We start from the raw sequence: 22,576 nt of genomic DNA on the forward strand, positions 1-22,576 counted from the left end.
ATCCTACTTTCTTTTTTGGTATTTGGATCCATCAATAAATTTAATCCTTCAGTGTGTCAGACTTGACATCAACCATTTTATCCCCTTTGCAAACCATGGATCACAGTTCTGACTATGATCATAAAAGTGCCAGAGTGTTTCTAGTTTCAAGGCAAAGTAATAGTCTAGCTAAGGCCTCCTGTATAGCAGAGTTTGGGGGGTAGGGATTGGGGGAAGAGCTACACTATGCTAAGCTACATGGCAGAAATAAAATCTACTTTGACTTTGGTCCTCAGCTGCAATTTAAATCTGAACATAGTAAATGCAGGCCATCAGCTGTGTTGTTGTTTTATTACACTTACATGATTCCTTCAGGTTATGCAAGACAATAAACATGGAAGCTATCTCATTTTATTCAGTAAAAGGAGGAAGGCTGGGAAGTAGATGGTGCTTCCTATTGCAGCCTGGCACGCTATCCACTCTATCACTTTGAGGCTTCCAAACTTAGAGTTAGGGACATGGTAGTTGAGTCTTTCATTGAGATAAAGAACTTATGCTGCTTGATGAAGTCAGTCACTCAGCTAAATGAAGTTGAATAGGTGAGTGGCTTCTAGTCTATGACACTTCTTTTATTGCAGGTTTCTTGGCTACCAAATAATGCTGTTGACCTTAGCAAACCAATCACAGGAGAAAAAGTACTTGCATCCAATGCTTACATACTTGGCCCTCCTGGGCAGCCAGGGGATCAGGGTCCTCCAGGTAAGGCAATAAAATAGTTCTTATATTTAAAAATATCATAAAAATAAATTTGTATATATTGCATCTGTATCACTCCTCAGACAAGAACCCTGGATCAGGAGCAGACATCAATTTTTCTTAAGATATTGTTAGGGTCATTTAGTCAGGCTTGCTCCCATCTTATGAGCTGTCCAAGGTGCTGTAAAACTTCACTTCTCTCTTCTAACTGAAAACTATCCACTCCCAAGTTGTGCTATGTTTGCATGATTAGTAAACTTCAAGATTGGGAATGGCAGAAATTAGAAATGGACTGGGAATTTTCCATGGAAATCTCAGCCTGGAAGACTTTTATACTTGCATTATTATTGCTTTGTATTTAATTGAGCATTACATTATTATATAAATGGTTATATTTTTTAATAGATAGCCCATCTACCCCAAATCTGGTGTTTCGGAATTGAAACCCCAGTTCATATTAATGTTATGTGTTTTGTGGTATAATGTGCAATCTATTCTTTTGCTAACGAATTATATTATGGATTGCTGATTTTATAACTCTCTCATGTTTATACTTTGTATTACACTAATGTTTTATTTATTAAATTTCTGTAGCCTATCTCTTAAAAAGTGACTTTGGACAGCATACAACAATCAATACTAAAAGCTAAATAACACATTAAAATAAGTACAATTACAAAAACAAAATTCTGCTATTTTTGTTTGCTTGTTTGTTTTTGCACTGTACCATGACACGTTGTTTATGTGCCATCAGATCATTTTCATCTCCCAGCACTCACATAGAAAAATTTGCTCAATGACAATCTATCCCTAACCTGGTGTTTCAGGTACTCACATAATGTGTCCAAAGTACGATAATTTGAACCTGTTTGCTTGTACCTCAAGTAAGAATTCTGGGTTGATTTGTTGGATAATCCATTGGTTTGTGTTCTTGGTTGTCGGAGTATACTCAGGAGTCTTCTTCTGTCCTCTTTTTTTTTAAAGCCCAACTTTTGTTTCCATAGAGTGTCACAGGTTGCATGATCCTGATCTTTGCAAATACAGACACATCACATCATCAGAATAATGTTCCAAAGCCTTCATGGCTGCTCTACAAAATGCTGGTTTGCTGTGTATTACATCAGGGCCCCCCAACCCCACAGTCCATGGACCGGTACCAGGCTGCAGCATGCCAGCAACCAGTCCGCAGAAACAAGCAAAGCCCCATCCATGGAATGCAGGCAGTACACAAAACCACGCACTCTGAGGTCCTTGGAAAAACCTTTCTCCATGGAATCGGTGCCTGGTGCCCAAAAGGTTGAGGAACTCTGTATTACATGATTGCTTGTTCCTTTATTGTTGATCTTAAAAGGCAAAAGCTATTCACCACTTCAATATCTTCATTGTCAGCTGCAAGGCTGGCTGCTCTGTCTGTTGTCATTAGTTTGGTTGTCTTTATACTTAATACCTTATGCTTAATTTTGACTTAACAATTGCAAGAACTTACTATGGAAATTCTGGTCCCTATTGTGGTCCATAAGTCGAGTACTAACTGTGCTTGCTTTAGCTGGGCAGTTGGGTGAATATACAATACACTCTTGGCATACATTCCCAACATACTTTGTTCATCCTTCCCAGCCAAGCACCACAGTGTGGTAGCACATCAGGACCTGAAGGAGATTGTGACAAGTACATTCGGGGGGGGGGGGATTAAATATGTAATATTTGCAATTATTTAGAAATAAGGCTATCTGTCAACCAAACTTTGAATGTTAAGCTCACAATATAATAGTGTGAACGATGTCAATTTTGAACACAGCAACTATTGTCAGTGTCAAAGCAAAAAGCAGTTGGTTTGTGCTAGTGGGTTTTGATCTGGAAAGCAAGATGTTAACATGTAAGCAATTTTGCCTCCAAGTTCATTTTCCACACTGGGAATTCAAAACATGCTTTTATGGGCCACCTCCCTGCCTTTTTTTTTTTTAGTGTAAAGGAAGAATTTTCACAGCCAGACTGGCCTTTCTCTTCCATTTACAAATAGGTCTGTGGTGAGCATTCTGTGCCTGATGTCTGACAGTATCCTGGACAAGTAACTGCATTATTAGAATTTCACTTCTTTTTAATATAAGGATTGCATCCTGGATTTTTAATTCATCAAGTTACATACATACAGTAGTTGAAACAGGTCCTGATTTTCTTGGCACCAAGAAAAAAAGCTGTTTTCCTTCACTTGGCTTTTATAGCACTTCTGGAATACTTCTAATTGCTGTTGACTCCTTTTTTTATTTACTTGTTAGTTTTTTTTCCCTTATGGTTGATTTATTTGTAATTTTTTTTTTAAAAAAAAAACCTTGTCAACAGCCCTAAAAGCTACTTCCAATTCTTGACAGGAAAATCATAAACATCCTTTTTTAAGCAAAATTGTCCAATAAAACTACCAGCAGAATTAATTTGACTGCCTTGCTTCCAATTCCAGGGGTTGCAGGTCCAAAGGGGAGCCCTGGATTCCCTGGATCCCCTGGTCCTCCAGGGGTGCCAGGCCCTAGAGGAGGCATGGGGCCGATGGGACCATCTCCAGACCTCTCTCACATTAAACAAGGCAGAAGAGGACCTGTGGTCAGTATCATGTCTCCATTCTTCTCTCTGTGTATAATCTCTTGATCACATTGGATACCAAGTTTTTGAGGAATGCAATTTTACCTTCTAGGGTCCTCCAGGTGCACCAGGAAGAGATGGAGCAAAGGTCAGAAGTACAGTTTCTTGTCCTCTTTTTTTTTCTTTTTCTCCTTTCTTCTTCCTTGTGAGAGGCCTTCTCTTTCATATAAAGGGTCATATTCAGTTTTCTTAAATTTTGGAAGGTGGAAAGGGAGAAAGTAAATAAAAAGGTAGGCAATTTTGATTCTATCTACTCCCACTTCCCATGCATTTCTGTTTATTTTCCAATATTTGTCCCAGTAATCTACTTAGAATTAACATACATAGATATTAACCCACAAACCTACAGAAAAGTTTCACTGGAATAGCAATTTGAAGCATCAAAAAAGTATTTTGATGCAGTAGTCCCTGTTTATTCATCTATGATTTATCATGTATTTCCTGTTGCATATCTTTTGCTGACTTTCAGAAAACCATTAAGAACTTGAATGTTTATGTATTGCACAACATACTGTCATTACTGTATTTGTCCTGTTTTGTTTTGTCTTCTTTAATGATGCTTTAGTCCACTGCACACTACTTGTAAAATGAGGACCCAGATTGTTGGGGGCAATTAAGCTGACTTTGTAATAATGCCGCTTGGGGTGTGTGTGAAAGCCCTAATAAGCAGGCATATACATAGAATGAAGGCTACTGCTAAGTTTGTAAGCCGCCCTGAGTCTTCGGAGAAGGGCGGGATATAAATGGAATTAAAATAAATAAATAAATAAAATAAATTTCAGTTAAGCAGTTCCACAAAGTGAATAAATAAATGTGTAATAATCTTTTAAGTTTTGAAGGGAGCTTCTTAGTGTAGGATGCAACTTGTTGATCTGAATGATTTCAGAATAAATGTTGTAGTTGTTCATGTTCTGCTTAGTGATAAATAAAATTAAGAGTGTGTAAGAAGTTTAAGTTTTTATTGCCTCGGATCACAACTTTGGTATGCTTAGAATACATCCGCTGCAATCAATAGGAAATTAAGTTAGTCATGACTAGTAAATCCCTTCAATTTCAGTGAGTATCCTTTGGATATGAATGATTGTGAATCTAATGAATACATTTTTGTTCTCATGGTACATACTTAGAAAGTGCTGCACTTTCATAAGTAATCAAATATAAATTTTGCTATAAAAGTAATTCCTTCATATGGTTAAGAAAAACTAAACTAAAGGCTGCAATCTTGTATACGTGTTACTAAAAGTTAATCCCACCCAACTCTGTCTTCTAAATTGACATGCATAGGATCTTACAGTAGGCAGTTCTAAGTGTGTAAAGACAACTATTTGGAGTTTTGATTTTAGATCAACAAGATCTGGTTCAGTTTTACCACTTAACCAAAATTATGTTTGTTACAGGGTGAGAGAGGTGCACCAGGAGAAAAGGGTCCACCCGTAAGTATCACGTCCAAGTCTAATCTCAGTGCAAATATAATCTGTTTGTACATTAGCCAGGAAATCCTGTATCTAAACACCAAATGTTCTTCATTTTTTAAAAAAATAATCCATTTATAATATTGTAATAAAGCAGATATAGAAGGCTGTTCACTCATTCAATTTATACAGCTGCCCATCTGACGTACATGACTCTGGATGGCTCACAAAATTAAAACCACAACAAAACGTAGTAACAAAATATAAATAACCATAAAACTATATTGAAACCAAATTAAAAACCGTAAAAAGTTATCCAAGGCATTTACAACCAATGTACCCGTCCATACGTTGCAAACAGTACAACAATCACGCAAGTGTCATATCACAGCCAGATCCCCAGCCTGATGGTAAAACCAGGTTTTTAGCACTTTCCAGAACACAAGTTGGATTAGGGAAAATCTATGGGGATGATGTTCCAAAGATAATATCCTCTTATTGAGGTTACCTTATTAAATCTTTTTTGGGGGGGGGAATGCATTTTTTTAAGTAACTAGCAAGACGGCCAAGATAATACAGCGATTAGAGTGATTAAATGGAAAAGACTAGGTTGTAGTCCACTCTCGGTTGCAGAAGTGTACAGGATGGTTTTGAGCAAGTCTTTCTCTTGAGCCATGGTGGCACAATGGTTAGAATGCAGAGTTGCAGGCTAACTCTGCTCACACTACCATGAGTTCGATTCTTTTGATCGTGACTGGCTCAAGGATGACTCAGCCTTCCATCCTTCCAAGGTCAGTAAAATGAGGGTTTATTGGGGGCAGTATGCTGACTTTGTAAGCCACTTAGAGAGGGATGTAAAGCACTATGGAGGGGTATATAAGTCTATGTGCTGTACCTATTGCTCTTGCACTTCAACCAACCTCACAGGATTGTTGCTGTGGGGAAAATAAAAGAAAGCTATGTGTATAGCACCTTTCACTCATATGCATAGATAATATTTACAATCCCAGTGTATCTACATTTCATATTTTTAAAGTAGTCTTGCCCTTATTATTTACAACATTTTGATCACTGGAGAGGATGCATGTCACACAAGAGTCACACTGAGTTGTAAAAGCAAAAAAAGTAGTTTACTTTTGAGGTGGTGTAAAAACAAAAATGCACAGTCAAAAATAAACAGTCCAGGTCATACACAATAGCAACAGTCCAAGGAGTAATCCAAAATACAAAGTCTTCTTACCGGTCCAGAGGTCAATACACAGTTCAGGTAACAGAGCAAAAACAGTAACAGTGGAGGGCAGTGAATTCAGAGAAAGAAAGAAGCTACGTTCCTAGCTTCCTCTTATGGCCATGAGAACACTTACACACCCATTGGCCAATTAACTTCTTAAAGACATAACATCATGGTTAATATATTTTCAACCCAACATTGTAGGCTAACACCATGTGCCTAACAGGATGCAAGCCTTGATTGAATGTTAGGTTCTCTACAGTTTTGGGCCAGTTAGCACTAAGGTTGTTTTATATGTGTACAGTTGTTGGAACTGTTGAGTAGACACTATTACTTACAAGTGAAATATATATAGAGCCTTGGTGGAGCAGTGGGCTAATGCCTCCTTAAGTAACACCAGCTGCCTGCAATTAGTGCAGGTTCGAGTCCCACCAGGCTCAAGGTTGACTCAGCCTTCCATCCTTCCGAGGTAGGTAAAATGAGGACCCAGATTGTTGGGGGCAATTAAGCTGACTTTGTAATAATGCCGCTTGGGGTGTGTGTGAAAGCCCTAATAAGCAGGCATATACATAGAATGAAGGCTACTGCTAAGTTTGTAAGCCGCCCTGAGTCTTCGGAGAAGGGCGGGATATAAATGGAATTAAAATAAAAAATAAATAAAATAAATATTATGCCTTTATATCTTCTGTACAAGAAAAGTGCTTTGGTTGGATTTTTGTAAAATTTCTTCAATTTTATTTCAGAATGTAATAGACTGTCAAATATGTTAAACTGTATATAAGTGCTCCTCAGTTGTGGTTTCTTTGCAAGTGGGAAATTCCTTTAAAATAAAGAACATTTGGAGTTTAGATATCTCCTGGATAAATGTCAAGAATTTTAAAAAGCAAATGGCTAGCAGGCTTCTATTTTTAAAAAATATGAATGAGAATTCAGCATCCTCAAGTCACTGAGTGGGATGCAGGAAGATTATTATTTCCTTTCTCTTATAGGGAAAAAAAGGGTATTGCAAGGGAAAAAATGATAGACAGGATGGTCAGTTTTTGATTGCCTTAATTTCCTACTTACCCATCTTACAAGAACTTGCAAAGTGCTGAATACGAATTAAATTGCTCTCTGTTAAAGGAACTTTGCATTAACATGCTTACAGCAAAGGAATTCAGAAAACAATTTGATAAACTTATGGCATATCTAAAGCTGTAAAAAGTTATAATATTATTGAAGGATTTGGCACAACTGTGTAATGCCCATAAAGTGTTTAAAATTTCAAAAATGTTACTCAAAACTTTACAAAAAGGATAAGAATTTAATGGAAAATGAATTAAAGCCTTTTCTTTCTTTCAACCAAATAAGCTACTGAGTCTTCCCGGTATGAAGAAATTTATATTATCGATAGTATGAAAAATGGTAAAATATCAAGGCTCCTATAGGCTGATTTAAAACTACTTATACTTTTTTCCAAAACATGTCTGAATTTGATACACCATCAGGTTTTCGTAATAATTCTTACATGGTAATCTGTTACCAAACCAGATAAAGATAAAACACGTGCTACTTGAAGTATACATTTATTAATTAATTAAATCTGTTTACCATTCAGTATGAACAATCTTCACAACAGAGCAATATTCATTCTCCATAAGGCATCAAAATCATCAAAGAGCCTGTTTAACAATGAAATCTTAAAAAAAAAACTTCTAAAAATCAGCCATGTGAAGATCAAGCTATTTTCAGGGGCAGCTTATTCTACAATGCTAAGGTCATCTTGAAGCAGATCTGCATTGTAGCCAATGCTCCCCTCATTTCACATGGGGGCAGGAAACTGAACAGGTCACCTCTTCAGTGATCTGACAAAATGGGCAGAATCAGAGATGGTCCATGAAGTAACCTGGCACTGCGCCATATTTTGAATTGACCAGCATTTTGAACTGAGCCCAGATACCCATCGGCAACTCTAAAATAGTTGTTATCCAACAGCCTGATAACCACATTTTGTACCACCTGCAGCTTCTGGGACAGGACCATCAGCAGCACATTGCAGAAATACTAAATTGTGGTGCTAAGGACAGAAGTCACTTTGCTGATGCCTCCCAGTAAAGCCTAAGCTGTGCACCAGCTGAAACTGGGCAAAAGCCGTCCTCACTGTGGCCACCAGTCTGTTTAAGCAGAAACCTTAAATCCAAAAGAATTTTGCAGGCTGAAAAGGGGGATTATCCAAACTATGAGCAGAGGCAGTTGTCCCTTTTTTTAAAGGAGAACAAAGCTTTTCTGGCTTGTCACACCCCTCTGCATTACATCACAAGAGCGCTTAAATAAAAAAAGATAAAACATCTTACCACTGGCCATAGAGAATATAAACAGACTTAATCTGAAAGTAGATCAGTTGCTGGAATTCTTGTTACCTAATCCTCCTTTCTACAGCACCTCATTAATATGAGGGTTTAGGTTGGTTTCTTGGATTATCAATTTCCTACTGAGATTTGGAGGAAGAGAAATAGTTGACCAGGACACCCCCCCTCCCAGTTATGAACCTGCTCCTTCAGAAGCATGGCTCCACCTAGAGGCACAATTGAAACCTATCTTTCAGGCTGACCGATAAGTCTGTGAACAAACAGCAGCTTCATCTTAAAAGGGTTTAGTTAGTTTAAGCTGATTTCTCCCTTACCAGTGCTTGTTACCCTCCAAATGCCAACTTAGGAGTTGCACAGCATGTCCGGCTCAGCTCAGCTCATTAACAAATACAGATATCAAAATATCCTGTGAAGTTGAAAGGATTCCAGCAAGCTTCATATGTCCTAATGAAACAGTATCAGTTATGGACAGATTGAGATTATTAGAAAATTGTACAGCCTGAAGTGGTGCTAAGGTGGATCCATCTGTGAGCAATATCTGTTCCTTTCCCCAGGAATTTTGAAAATGAATTATTATTCGTTCTTCTGCTCCATAAACAAGAAATCAGACTAACAGAATGCTATCGAGACTCTTTCTGTTTGAGAGGGTTTGCTTTTTAGTGATTGATTTGCATTTTCAATTTTCAGCATATGCAATTAATAGTAAGATTTGTGGATTGAAACGTGCATGCACGGGGCCTACAGTGGTCGTGTTTGCAACCAATATATTGACATTTATGATAATTGACAGCACTGGAGTCCTTCCTTGGATGTTGTATAGATTGATGTAAACCAGCTTTTTTGAAGTTAGTCAGTTGTAAAAATAAATCCATATGGTGAGATGGTTTCAATGATGCTCAGAGGTACTGTACTAAGTGAAACGATTAAAAAATAATAATATATTAATGTTGGAAAAAACAGAGCAGAGACTGTTGTGTGCCAGCCAGAGTAACTTTTGGTAAGATGGGAGGCTACGTAAGTTTCATTAATAAATAAAAGCAACTAGATTAAATTGACCCTAGTTAAGATGAGTGTTTGAGAAATTGCTTTTTTACTCTAGCATAGTTAATATGAAATAAGACGGTCTCTAAAAATTGCTTTGTTTCTGCTACTAGTCATGGTAGTCAAATGCCTGGGGCCTAGTTTATGGCTGGGGATAACTGGAATAGGTACGCGGTGGCTCAGTGGGTTAGGACGCATAACTTGTCGATCAGATGGTTGGCAGTTTGGCGGGTCGAATCCTGAGTGCCGCGTAACAGTGAGCGCCTGTTACTCGTCCCAGCTTCTGCCAACCTAGCAGTTCGGAAGCATGTAAAAATGCAAGTAGAAAAATAGGGACCACTACGGTGGGAAGGTAACAGCGTTCTGTGTGCCTTTGGCATCTAGTCATGCCGGCCACATGACCACGGAGACGTCCTCGGACAAGCGCTGGCTTTTCGGCTTTGAAACGGAGATGAGCACCGGCCCCTAGAGTTGGAAACGACTAGCACGCATGTGTGGGGGAACCTTTACCTTATAACTGGAAGCCAACCTATCTAAAAATATCCAGTTAAATATATGTAGTGCCCGGTTCAATGAAAAGACAAGCAATGTCACTCTCTCCTTTGGAACTCTTTTAGGGGCCACCAGGTTCCTTTGACTTCTTGCTGTTGATGATGGCAGATATCAGGAATGATATTGCTGAGCTGCAAGAGAGGATCTTTGGACACAGGACTCATTCATCAGCAGAGGAGTTTCCACTACCTCAGGAATTTGCTAACTACCAGGATGTAGACATTGGATCTGGAGAGGACTATAAACAGAGGACAATACCAAAAGACACCAGAACATCTGAAGAAGGCAATCATTAAAAAAAGGACCTCTGCTTTGGAAAGAGTGAAAAGGGTTTGGGTTGTGATCCACAGGTCACTTAAGCCAGCTTATTTGCACGCACCCCAGCTTAGCAATAGAAAAATCAATGGACAGTAAGATCGTGTGTCAGGAGGGCTATTACATTTCTTTCCCTAAACATTATGGTCAAACAATGAGGCAAGGTAGGTTATTAATGATGCTATATCAAAGTCTTGTCTTGCAGTTTCTTCCTGTATCAAACAGAGTTCTGGCTTCTTCTTTTTTTAACCTCTCAGGGTGCTGGGGATTTTTTTTTTTTGGAATTTATTGGGGTATTTTTGAGCTTGCTTGTATTACCTGCCCACACTTCCCAATCTGAAGAAGCCCTACAGGAGGATTAACACAGTGCCCTTTCGTTTGCATTTAATGAAAGTGTAGGAATCAGGAACTGGAGAGCTAACTGTACAGTGGGACACCCACCAGAAGAACAGGCCAAAGTTATCTTAGTCCAGAACCTTCTTACAATGATCAGTTGCCTCTCAAATGCCCACAAAGAAGAGAGAAGAAAAATGCCTCTTCTAACCAATCTTCCCCTGCAGAGATACTGGCCTCAAGGCAGTGGTGGGACTCAAATATGTGAACAACCGGTTCTCTGTGTGGATGCCACTTCCGGAAGTCCAATCTGGGCCTGGGCAACAAAAAATTAGCTACCGGTTTTGCCAAAGTGGTGTGAACCAGATGAATCCCACCACTGCCTCAAGCCAGAGATAACGTTGCATCTTCATCATGAATGGTCCTGTCCTCCATGAACTTATCTAATCCTCCTTCAAAGACATCCAAGTGAATGACTGTTACTCTTTCTTGTGGGAACAGACGTGTGAATTTTACAAGAATTTACTTATCAGAATTTCATTGGAAATTCTTTTTTCCTTGGAAGAAAAAAAATGGTTTTCATCAAACTGAATGAGAACTAATAGCAACAGAAAAGCAGGGGCTTCTTTCAGCGTAGCCTGAGTGATTAACACCCAGAGGAAGTTTTTGTAACTAGAATGTCCCTCTACAAATGGCATATTTGAATGTTTTCTCTAGAACAGAATACGTTCTTTTATGCGGAAACCACTAAAACTGCTCTACTAGGAAGAAAACTTCTGTGTGGGCTTTTCCCTTAGTATACAAGAATTGATTAGTTAGAAAACTCAATCATTCGATCCCTCTTTGGTGCTTGAGGCACTATAGCTAGTCCTCAACTTATGGCCATCATGGAGTCTGCCTATTGCGGTCATAAGTCATGAGGCTGTAAAGCAGATCACCCACATAAGCAATCAGATTCTAAGATTTTATTTTTTTTTTGCAATGGTCGTGAAGTGAACATATGGTTATATGCTGTGGGGCATTTCTGCCCCAAAACATAAGTAAACATTGGTTTTCAGCAAAAATGTTGTTAATCATGGTCATGTGACCACAGGACACTACGAAGAACCACAAATGTGGGTCAGCTGCCAAATGCCCAAAATACAATCATGTGACCATGGGGGAGGGGTCAGCTGTGTCACAATCAAGGTTGTCTGCATCATGCAATAGATCAGGGGTCTTCAAACGTGGCCCTTTTATGAGTTGTGGACTTCAACTCCCAGAATTCCTCAGCCAGGCATGCTGGCTGAGGAATTCTGGGAGTTGAAGTTCACAACTCATAAAAGGGCCAAGTTTGAAGACCCCTGCAATAGATTAACATCAGCACAATGGGATGATCTCACGTCTGCAATAGCAAATGTTCTGAAAGAGGCAGGATTGCTCCGAGTGCATCAGTGTAACTGTCCAGGTAAAGAAACCTGGATATTGGCTACAGTATTGTGGCTGAAACGGTTTGTAGATTGCACTGTTAAAAGTTGTACTCTATTTTAAACATGCACTGATAATGTATAAAGTTATATAAATATTTTATTGTTCCAACACTTTTTCTTCTGTTTCAATTTGACTCTTCCTTCTTCACCAGAGACATTGTCTTAGCTGTATGCACCAGACGCAAAGTAAGATCTAAACTTATGCCTGCAAAATATCCTCAGTGTGGATAGTCTGAAGTGGTATTTTCAAACCTTACAACTTACAGATTGGTCATTCTGTGATTAATTCAGTGTTTCTTCTTGTAATGGTGCAGCAAGATGGGGTCCCTGGTGACTTAATCATTGTGTCTCCTGCTAGTGGCACCTGACGAGAGTAAGTCTTTAACTGGAGCCTCTCTGTCCACCCCTGCTTCCTACTGGCAGGTCTGTTGTAAGGAAGAGTTCAACAGTACAATAATGAACCAATTGAATTAGACGTCTGGAATTTTAATGGAAAACTAATGGGAAGATGATATAAAGCCCGAAGTAGAATGGAAACTTTATATGTATATGAAATCAAGCCTTCTTGGTTGCCATAGCCGTTAAACATATGCTCTGTTTAAATCATGCCATTGCTATTTTATTAATGCCAATTTAATCAACTATTTTGTAACACTGTAATGAGACAACCACAGGTATATTTTTGTTCTCTCTTTTCAAGCTGTAGTTTAACATATTTGCAATAAACCGGTGATTGGGTAGAAAATGCTTTTTTAAAACCACCGTCCCAAGGATGCTATGCAATGCTAAGGTCAAATTCCATCGAAAATAATTGGAAATAATTTTGCTTCCCAAAAAGAAGAGGGAACCCCTCAACATTTCTGCCAATGGAGAAGCCCTGAGTATTTACAGAAAACTCTATGGTTTAGATGCGTTGTTGGAAGGGTGTCTTAATTAATACAGTAGTACCAACTGATAAGGCATGGAGCGTAGGAAATCCTGACAAACTTTTTCAGCTCCGTTGGCATGCCCTAAAATCAGACACCGGTCCTTTTTTTCAGGAGACCACATTTTTAAAAGTAAAAGGGATACTAAACGGTATCCCCTTTCCACTTTCCACTTTGATTGGAAGGACATCAATAATGCTTGGAGTACACAGTTCCTCTGTTACAAGCTTTTCCTTTCGTAGGACTGCTCTGTAAATATTGTTATCGTTCAAAACTGGTAATTATGTGGAAGGGTTCACCCCAAGATATGGCTAAAATCTAAAACTTTTGTCCAGATTCCCTGAGTTCATAGGCACCTCCTGCCCAATTCAGGTCAATACAGGTAGTCCTTGACTTATGATCACAATGGGAACCAGAACTTCCATTGCTAAGCAAAGTGGTGGTTAAATGAGTCACATCTCATTTTATGACCTTTTTGCCACAAATCAAGCTTCCCCTATTGAGTTTGGTTGTCGGAAGCCAGTTGGGAAGGTCACAAGTGGCAATCACAAGAGCCTGGGATGCAGCAACCATTATAAATACATGCCGGTTGCCAAGTGCCTGAATTTTGATCGCATGACCATGGGGATGGTTGTAAGTGTGAGGACTGGTTGTAAGTTATTTTTTTCAATGCTGCTATAGCTTTGAACGGTCGCTAAGCAAATAGGACGTACAAGTCAAGGACTACCTGTAGGATTACAGCCTCAAGGTTTACATAGGGTCAGTTTCCCACAATAAAACAAAATCTAGTATTTCTCCAAGTACAAACTTTAAATCTTTTTTTGCTTGGTATTTTGTTATATGGCACAGAATACAAACACGAATAAGAAGAAGCAGAAACTTAAGTATAACTTTACTGATTAATCAGTTGACCATTTCAAAGCAATGGGCATCTGCCACAAGTAAGTAGTAGTGAAAGAAGAGGAATAGTTTCCATTTGAATAATCTCTTCAGATTTTAAGGCGATCTCTGCCTATAATCTGATGACTAAATTCTCCCACAGAATCCTCATGTAAATGAATGAATGAATGAATGATGCTAGGACAAAACAAATGAATTATACCATAAATTTCTAGGATTATATGCTATCATTTTTCAGATGATGTTTTATAGCAAACAGACCAAAGGAACCAAGTATTGTGTCTTTGTGCACAGGTAGAAACATATGTAGTACATTATTATTTATACTAATTATATGAAGTACTAAAAATGTATAAAACTGTAATTATGCAGTATATTTGCAAATAAAGAGGGATATTTTTTTAATGGTGTTGTTGACTCTTGTTATCTTTTTTTCTGGCTTCTTTTTACAATGCCTTTTAAAGAGACAGTGGCTTCACTGGACAGCAGAGAGGTCAAAGGGCTAATAAATCTATCTCTTTGAATGAAGGGATATTATTTTCCTTAGATTCAAACACAGAGATTTACATTTGCCTTGGATAACAGCCAAAAACAACAGGAAGACTTAACCATTTTCTCTGAGGGAACCCACCATCACCATCCATCATTATTCCAGATAAAGTTCAGGTAGAGTGGTAAAATTTATTTTCAACATTGCCTGATGCAAGCCATGCATCTAAAAAGGGTGTTGTGCCTGTGCTCCAGTTAATTTTTTTTTAATCCTGCCTTTCTTGGTGGTGAACATATCTAAGCTCCTCCATCCTCCATTTTCCCCAATACAGCCCTGTGCAGTGAGTTGGGTTGAGACAGTGACTGGACCAAAGTCATTCAGACATCTTTGATGCCTAAGGCAGGAGTAGAAATCACAAGTCTCCTGGGTTCTATTCTGAGACCTTAACTAAACTAGAGCAAATGGACTGTAATCATTCACTCACTCACTCACCTACCCACCCACCAGGATTTAAATGCCATTCCAGTCCAACAGGACTCAAACAATCAGAACAAACTAAAGAGGTTCAAATTATCAACCAGTTCTGTACAGGTCAACACAAACCCAAATACAACCAAAGATGACTGGTAGCTGGAGTCACATGTCTTCTCATACCTGCAGTCTTCATCATGCTGAGATTGTATCTGAACCAATTACTCTCCATCTCCCCGCAGCAGCCCCAGCAGCCTTTGGGTGCTGGAATAGGATCTCTACACATCTACTCTTTGACCCTGTATACAGATGCCTCTGTGCTAATGAATTACCTCTCCCAGTGACTTCCTACATAGTACATAGATATCAAGAGGGGCAAGTGTTTTGAGTCATGCAGCATATACGTACCATGGCCTTAGAGCATGACCACTTCATCTCACCAATGCTAACTGGAACTTTTTCAGGCAATAGAAGAACCTTTGTGAAACAGTGCATCCCACTTCTAAGCCTCAGAGGCAGTCAAACAGGATACTAATGGAATCAAAAGCCATTGAGAGATCCAGGAGGACCAAAAGAGTTGCATGCCCGATTGACTACCATGATAGAATCAGTCAGTCACAAATCTCCACACATGTAATAGAAGGAAATCTGTCAAGAATGCTTCTCACCAGTCTTTCTAATTCTTATCATTTATTTATTTATTTATTTATTTATTTATTTATTTATTTATTTATTTATTTGGTTTATATACCGCCCTACTCCCAAAGGACTCAGGGTGGTTTACAAGGCAAAATTTAAAAACAATACAATATAAAATTAAAATAAAATAAAATTAAGTCTAGCCGCAAAAAAAAATTAAAATCACAATTTAAAAACATTAAACCCCTCAGTCCAGACCAGATAGCTCAAAGAGCCAGGTTTTTAGGTCCCGGGGAAATGAACGAAGGTCGGGGGCAGTCCGGAGTTCCGTTGGCAGTTGATTCCATAGGGCAGGCGCGCCCACAGAGAACGCCCTCCCCCTGGGGATCGCCTGTCGGCAATCCTTGACCGGCGGTACCCTGAGGAGGCCCTCCCTGTGGGAGTGCACAGGACGATGGGAAATTGACGCTGGCAGCAGGTGCTCCCTCAGATAATCTGGGCCCATGCCATTTAGGGCTTTATAGGTCATCACCAGCACCTTGAATCTCACCCGGAGGGCAACTGGAAGCCAATGCAGCTCGCGGAGAAGAGGTGTTACATGAGAGTATCGGGAGACTCCCATCATGAGAGTTCATCACCTCCTTAGATTTGATTCTCTCCCCTCCCTCTCATCATAGTATATAGCCACTTGTCATATGTTGTATATAGGCGCATTATGGGGTCAGAAGCCTTTTTTGAAATAAAGAAAATTTTATATAAGAAGAAAACTTAAAGGAAAGCCGGATTTCATGTTGGTCATCTTCTGTTACGGATTATAGGATTTTCTAAGTCCATGAAAGAGAATGCAGGGCTTCAACAAATATCAAGACCGTGCTATATGATATTCTCACTCTACATTTGCCCTAATCAAACCGCATCTGGATTATGTGTAATTCTGGTGGGCCTCAATACAAAAAGGATATTGAGGAGCTGAAAAGTGCAGAGAAAAGTGACATGGATGATAACAGGCTTGGAGGCTAAATCCTATGAAAGAAGTTAAAGGAACTTGATATGTTTAGCCTCAATAAGAGAAGGCTAAGGGGAGACATGAAAACAGTCTTCCAATGCAAGATTTATTTTCCATAGCAGTCAAGGATGAGATAAGACCCAATGGGAGGAAGCTTAACAAAAATTTAAACTTGAAATAAAGAGAAATTTCCTGATGGAGCTATTAAGCAGCAAAATAGCCTGTCTCCTAAGATGTGTGTATTCTGTCACAGGAGATTTTCAGTATGAGATTAGACAGTTCTTTGTCTGGGATGATATGAAGATTCTTGCTCTAGGCAGGAGGTTGGATAGGAAGACCTCCAAAATCTCTTCCACTCTATGATTCTATGAAATGCAATCCAACCGCATCTAATGGAAACCAACTAATTTCCCACTGGGGAACATGCAGTATATGATTTCTAAATTTTTTAAAACTGTGTCAAAGAAAAGTGGCCAATACCTAGATGTATTGTAATTTTAGGACTGAGAATGTGCCCAACTTTTATGTTGATCTTTCTTTGGTGATAAATCTGATGAGGATTAAATGATAGATATGATTTCCACCAGAAGCTGTGCAAATAAGGATCCCCATGTAGCTTTTGTTCCACATCCACTGTGCTACTGGATCCATGTTGTTAAACTTTAATAGCTTCTTGCTTGGGGTAAACCAAAACACAAGTCCTCAAAGAATTTTGCTTAGGTTCCCTGCCTGGGTGATGAATACACTCCATCACATTGAGTTAAAGGCATTCTAGATGTTTGTTCTTGACTACTTGAATATTTAGTATTTATTGTAAATCGGTCTCATTCATGGACCTGTATTGCATCTGGTTTTCTTTCACTTGATAGTTGTGATTGTTTTCTTTGAACTTAAAAGAGAAAGGGGATGTCCGATTCAAATAAAAAATGCTGCTTATTTCAGGCGAATTCTCGCTTGCAGTCACTTCAGCCAAGAATACGCTGAGTGGCCTCAAACAAATGATTTCTCAATAGAGCCTTTTAAGCATCTGTTGTTTTTATCTGCTTTATGTGACATTAGCATTAAAAGCAACTGCAGTATTATAAGTAGCAGGCATCCCAAACTCTTTAGATGTGTTTGATTAAGACCTTGTCCTGGTGCCATTTGCAGAAGAAATTGGCATTTTTAATCCTCATGGACTTTATTATGTTTATACACCAGTGAAGCACTTAGCAAATGTTCTAAGGTACTTCCATTTCGTCACATGCTGAAAGGATTAAAACAAGCAAACATGTTTTTCAGACTAAACCCTCCATGAGTTTTTGCTTCATCCTATAATCCATTGAAATTATCCCCAGGAAAGTGTCTGTTCCAAAAAACATCAGTATTGCCAATTTGCTGATGATAAACCCAGATTCATAGTATAGATAGTCCTTAACTTATGACCATTCATTTAAAAACGGTCAAGCACCAGGGAAATCAGAAGATCCAGGCAGTTCAAATGGGCATAAAGATTTATGGCAAGCTTAAGCTCTCTACAGTACAAGGATCTGAACTACTAAGGTCAAAGCAATTTGGCAGTAGATAAGGAATGCAAGTAGAGCTAGACTTAGGTATTTTGTAGGTGTGAAGGGATTCATGCCTAATGACGCATTTGACTCCTCCCTCAGGCTCAACTTGGTCATCTTCTACAAAAACTGTTCCAAGTTATAACGGTGCTGAAAAGAGTGGCTTACAACAGGTCCTTGCTTTTATGGCCATCGCAGCATCTCCATGGTCATATGTTCAAAATTCAGGCCCTTGGCAACTGGGATATATTGAGGATGGTCACAGTGTCCCAGGGTCACAATTGCCATTTACAATCTTCCTAGGGGCCATCCAACAAGAAACGTCCATCAGGGAACCCAGATTTGCTTAACAACCATGTGATTCAGTTAACGACTGAAAAAAACATCATAAAACCAGGCACAACTAACTTAATAACCGTAAGTCAAGGACTACCGGTAGTCACCAGGCAGTCTAGGTTTTGCTAATGCTAAGAGGAACGACAGAGAACTTTTTGGCTTGCCTGTTTGCTCATAACCATAACTCTCTGTCGCTTCTTGGGAAACCATTTTGGATAAGTCGCTTTCAGAAGATTCCACCCTCATTCTGGAAAGGTAGAGAACAACATTTGTGTTTTCATTTAGAGCGAGACAATGCTGTGCCACAGAATGCAATCTGCACATGCTTTCCAAGTCCCCTTACAGAACCGCATGTGTTGGTGATTTTCCTTTTGAAAGCAGTGCTGATGTTGCAGCCGCTGGATTAGATCTAGGGCTGTTCAAAAAGTAAATAGCTGGGAAGCATTTCAGAAAGAAAATAGCTTCTTCTTCAAGCTCTCCAAGTTATGTGCAAACTCTTTGCAGATTTCTGTCACCTCTCATTAACTTTTAGACCCTTTGAGACTTCTTCTTTTGGTCCAGAGATTGCAGCCAAATGTTTGATTTTAGAAGTTGCTAGCAGTACACGCCCTAAGCCAGATTTTATCATCATAAGTCAGCTCCCGGCCTCTCTCTCCAACTTCTTCTCAACCAGGTGCTTTATCAATCCACTATGGCCCACCTTGTAGTAATGGTTCCCAGGGTCTAGATACATGTTGTATTTTATTGATTTATTGAGCTGTTTATCACTTGCCATTTGGCAAAGATTCTCTGCCTAAGATACAAATAAAAGCAAACAAAAACAAGAGCGGTGGCTCAGTGGCTTAATGACAATGAAGATGTTCTCTGCTCCGGCGGTTCGAGTCCTAGAATTGCATGCCGGGGTGAGTTCCTGTCACTCAACTCAGCTTCTGTCCACCTAACAGTTCGAAAGCAAGTTCTATGCAAGTAGATAAATAGGTACCACTTTGGTGAGGAGACGAGTTGGTGCTCCATGCAGGCACAGATTCCTGCCACCTACGAACCTTCCTGGCTACAATGCCTGTTTGCAAAGTGGTTCTGGGGAGTTGGGTGGGGGGGCTGGGATGACACTGCAGAAGAGCTGCTTGCTCTTCTTTCTGTTTCAAAGCCAGTTTGCCCTCCTGTGGTACATTCTGAGAAGCGTGCAAGCTTTTCCTACCATAGAGCTGGTACCTTGCCAGCCATACTAGTACTCTGCAATAGCAACATGGTCTCCTGGCTACTGTAACAATGCCATTTGTTGTTGTTAGCTATGAAGTCACGTCCGACCCATCACAACCCCATGGACAACGTTCCTCCAGGACTTCCTGTCCTCTACCATCTTCTGGAGTCCATTTAAGCTCACGCCTACTGCTTCAGTGACTCCATCCAGCCACTTCATTCTCTGTCATCCCCTTCTTCTCTTGCCCTCAATCTTTGCCAGCATTAGGCTCTTCTCCAGTGAGTCCTTCCTTCTCATTAGGTGGCCAAAGTATTTGAGTTTCAACTTCAGGATCTGGCCTTCTAAAAAGCAGTCAGGGTTGATCTCCTCTAGGACTGACTGGTTTGATCGCCTTGCAGTCCAAGGGACGCGCAGGAGTCTTCTCCAGTAGTATAGTTCAAAGGCCTCAATTCTTTGGCACTCAGCCTTTCTTATGGTCCAACTTTCACAGCCATACATTGCAACTGGGAAGACCATAGCCTTGACTATACGCACTTTTGTTGACAGGGTGATTTCTCTGCATAATAATAATAATAATAATAATAATAATAATAATAATAATAATAATAATAATAATAATAATAATAATAATAATAATAAAAACAATGCCATACACTAATAACAGCCCATCCTACCTACTAATAATAATAATAACAGCCCATCCTACCTCACAAGATTGTTATTGTGAGGCGGGACAACTGCTCATGCTACCTTGAACTCCTGTAGGAAACACTGGATATAATTCTAACAAAGAAATAAGTGAACAAAGATATTTTATTTTTTATTTATTTATTTATTTATTTTAATTCCATTTATATCCCGCCCTTCTCCGAAGACTCAGGGCGGCTTACAAGCTTAGCAGTAGCCTTCATTCTATGTATATGCCTGCTTATTAGGGCTTTCACACACACCCCAAGCGGCATTAAATGTATATATAAATGTACATGTCCTGAAAAAGCTAGTTCCCCTTAGGAGGTGTTCCCATCAACCTGTGTTGATATCTGCAAATGGTGGCAGCTGTAGAATGCCATTGCCTGTCTATCCTGGAGCATCTTTGTGTTCTCAAGAAAAATTCAGAAAACTTACATGTTCTAATCTAATTCACAGGATGTGTTTTTAGAGTGATGGAATGTTAATCTGGAAAAGAAGGTGGAATATTCATTAAAAGAAGGGAAAAAGGTGAGTAATATCTTGGATTAGTCTTTATTCTCTCATAACATTCTCCTCTGCTTCCAATATATATTAAAGAGAAAAGAAACAATCTTTCAGAGGATACGAAAAATTCCAAGTTTCCCAGATCGCACAAATAAAACATCCATAGGGTGCACAAATTGAAAAGGTTAGTGGGAAACACAAAAGTAAGTATGTGAAAGTAATAACTGGAAATTAAATACATATGTGATAATTAATTAAAGTACTATGTCACTTAAGAAAAATCTCCATATTCTTTCTTTCTTAACACAGACATATCAAAAGGTTCAGATTCATTCACCCAAAGCAATGTCATCTCATAAATTGGTTCTGCTAAAAGGCACTTGAGGAAACAGTGTTCTCAAAAAAAAAAACGTAAATATAAAAGGAAATACGAAATTAGTAAAGTGCAATAAAAATTGCTCAAATTGTCCAGATACATTATGTGATGACTCGGCTCTCTGGAAAAGGTTCCAATGCTGGGAAAAGTGGAAGGAAAGAGAAGAGGATGATCACCAACAATGTGAATAGACACAGCTAAGTGGTGATGGGTTAGGAGACCTGAAGGACGAGGTTAGGGATAGATCACCATGGAGAAAATTATCTATGCAGTTGCTAAGAGCTGAAATCGATTTGATGGCACATAATCAATCAAGCATAAAAAAAAATCATTCAGATTCCTTGGATCTGAGATCCCGAATGCTAATATTATCAGAGAAAAACTTCTCAATCCATAATTAAATTCTGCATGTTTTTAAATATTTCTATCGTGCACACCTTGGCTTCCTTTGCTTCAAGCTGAAAACCCCCTAGCTCAGGGGTAGGCAACCTCGGCTCTTTTATGACTCATGGACTTCAATTCCCAGAATTCCTGAGCCAGCATAGCTGGCTCAGGAATTCTGGGAGTTGAAGTCCATGAGTCATAAAAGAGCCGAGGTTGCCTACCCCTGCCCTAGCTGCTGTACCCTTTCTCCAGAGGGGAGTTGATGTTGGACTGCCCTTCTCAAAAGCTTTTCCAACTCTTTGATATACTTTGGTTTGCAAAACTGCATGGTGCCCCATAGATCAGGGATTTTCAAACTTGGTAACTTTAAAATTCGTGGACTTCAACTCACATGCTGACTGAGGCATTCTGGGAGTTAAAATCCATAAGTCTTAAAATTTGCCAAGTTTGTAAATCGGCCAAAGACAGCCTCTCTATCAAGTAATATAAGACCATTATTTCACTGGACATTCTACTTCAATTTCCAAAAAATGCATAGAAAATGCTGCCCTCTCAGGACAATGGCTGCTATGGACATTTTCTTTCTCAGACACAGAGATCAGCAGAAGCAATCCATAAAAATGTGGCTATTGAGAAGTTTATCAATATCTGAAATGAATATCCTCTCAGCATTTGCCATGGTCTTTTTCTGCTTGGTTCTCTCCAGATAAATTGGGGCTACAGCTGTCAAAATTCTCAGCCACACAGCATCTTAAATTCTAATTGAATGAAGATTCAATGCGACATTTTTAAATATCTTAAAATGTTGAATGAATTGGAATTCCAAACTGGCCATTCTGATTGCTTACAGAGCCACTTGCTTTGAAAAAAGCTGAGACAAGATGTATATTCCAAATAGGGGGGAGGGAAATCTCCCCTTCTGATTCTTTGGGGGTGGGAAATAAGATGCCTCGTCTCCCATTAAATGCCGCCTTCTCTTTTATGCCCATTTGGTTCCCACGGAGAGTTTCATTGTCAGAGATATCCAAGAATTGCC

The 22,576-nt window shown here is 39.2% G+C and overlaps 1 protein-coding gene across 2 annotated transcripts in view; it reads left to right on the plus strand.

Annotated features, from left to right (window-relative positions):
- The window catches only part of CCBE1 (collagen and calcium binding EGF domains 1), a 158,620-nt gene extending 144,335 nt beyond the window's left edge, over positions 1-14,285 (plus strand). For both annotated transcript variants that reach the window (XM_083354806.1, XM_083354807.1), the window contains exons 7-11: positions 618-738; positions 3,191-3,330; positions 3,422-3,457; positions 4,767-4,802; positions 10,019-14,285. In XM_083354806.1, coding sequence (XP_083210932.1) covers positions 618-738; positions 3,191-3,330; positions 3,422-3,457; positions 4,767-4,802; positions 10,019-10,249 — 564 coding nt within the window. In that variant the 3' untranslated portion in view covers positions 10,250-14,285. The remainder of the gene's footprint in view (positions 1-617; positions 739-3,190; positions 3,331-3,421; positions 3,458-4,766; positions 4,803-10,018) is intronic.
- Positions 14,286-22,576: the final 8,291 nt, after the last annotated feature.

Source organism: Vipera ursinii, assembly GCF_947247035.1.
Source record: "Vipera ursinii genome assembly, chromosome: 2".
Lineage (NCBI taxonomy): Eukaryota > Metazoa > Chordata > Lepidosauria > Squamata > Viperidae > Vipera > Vipera ursinii.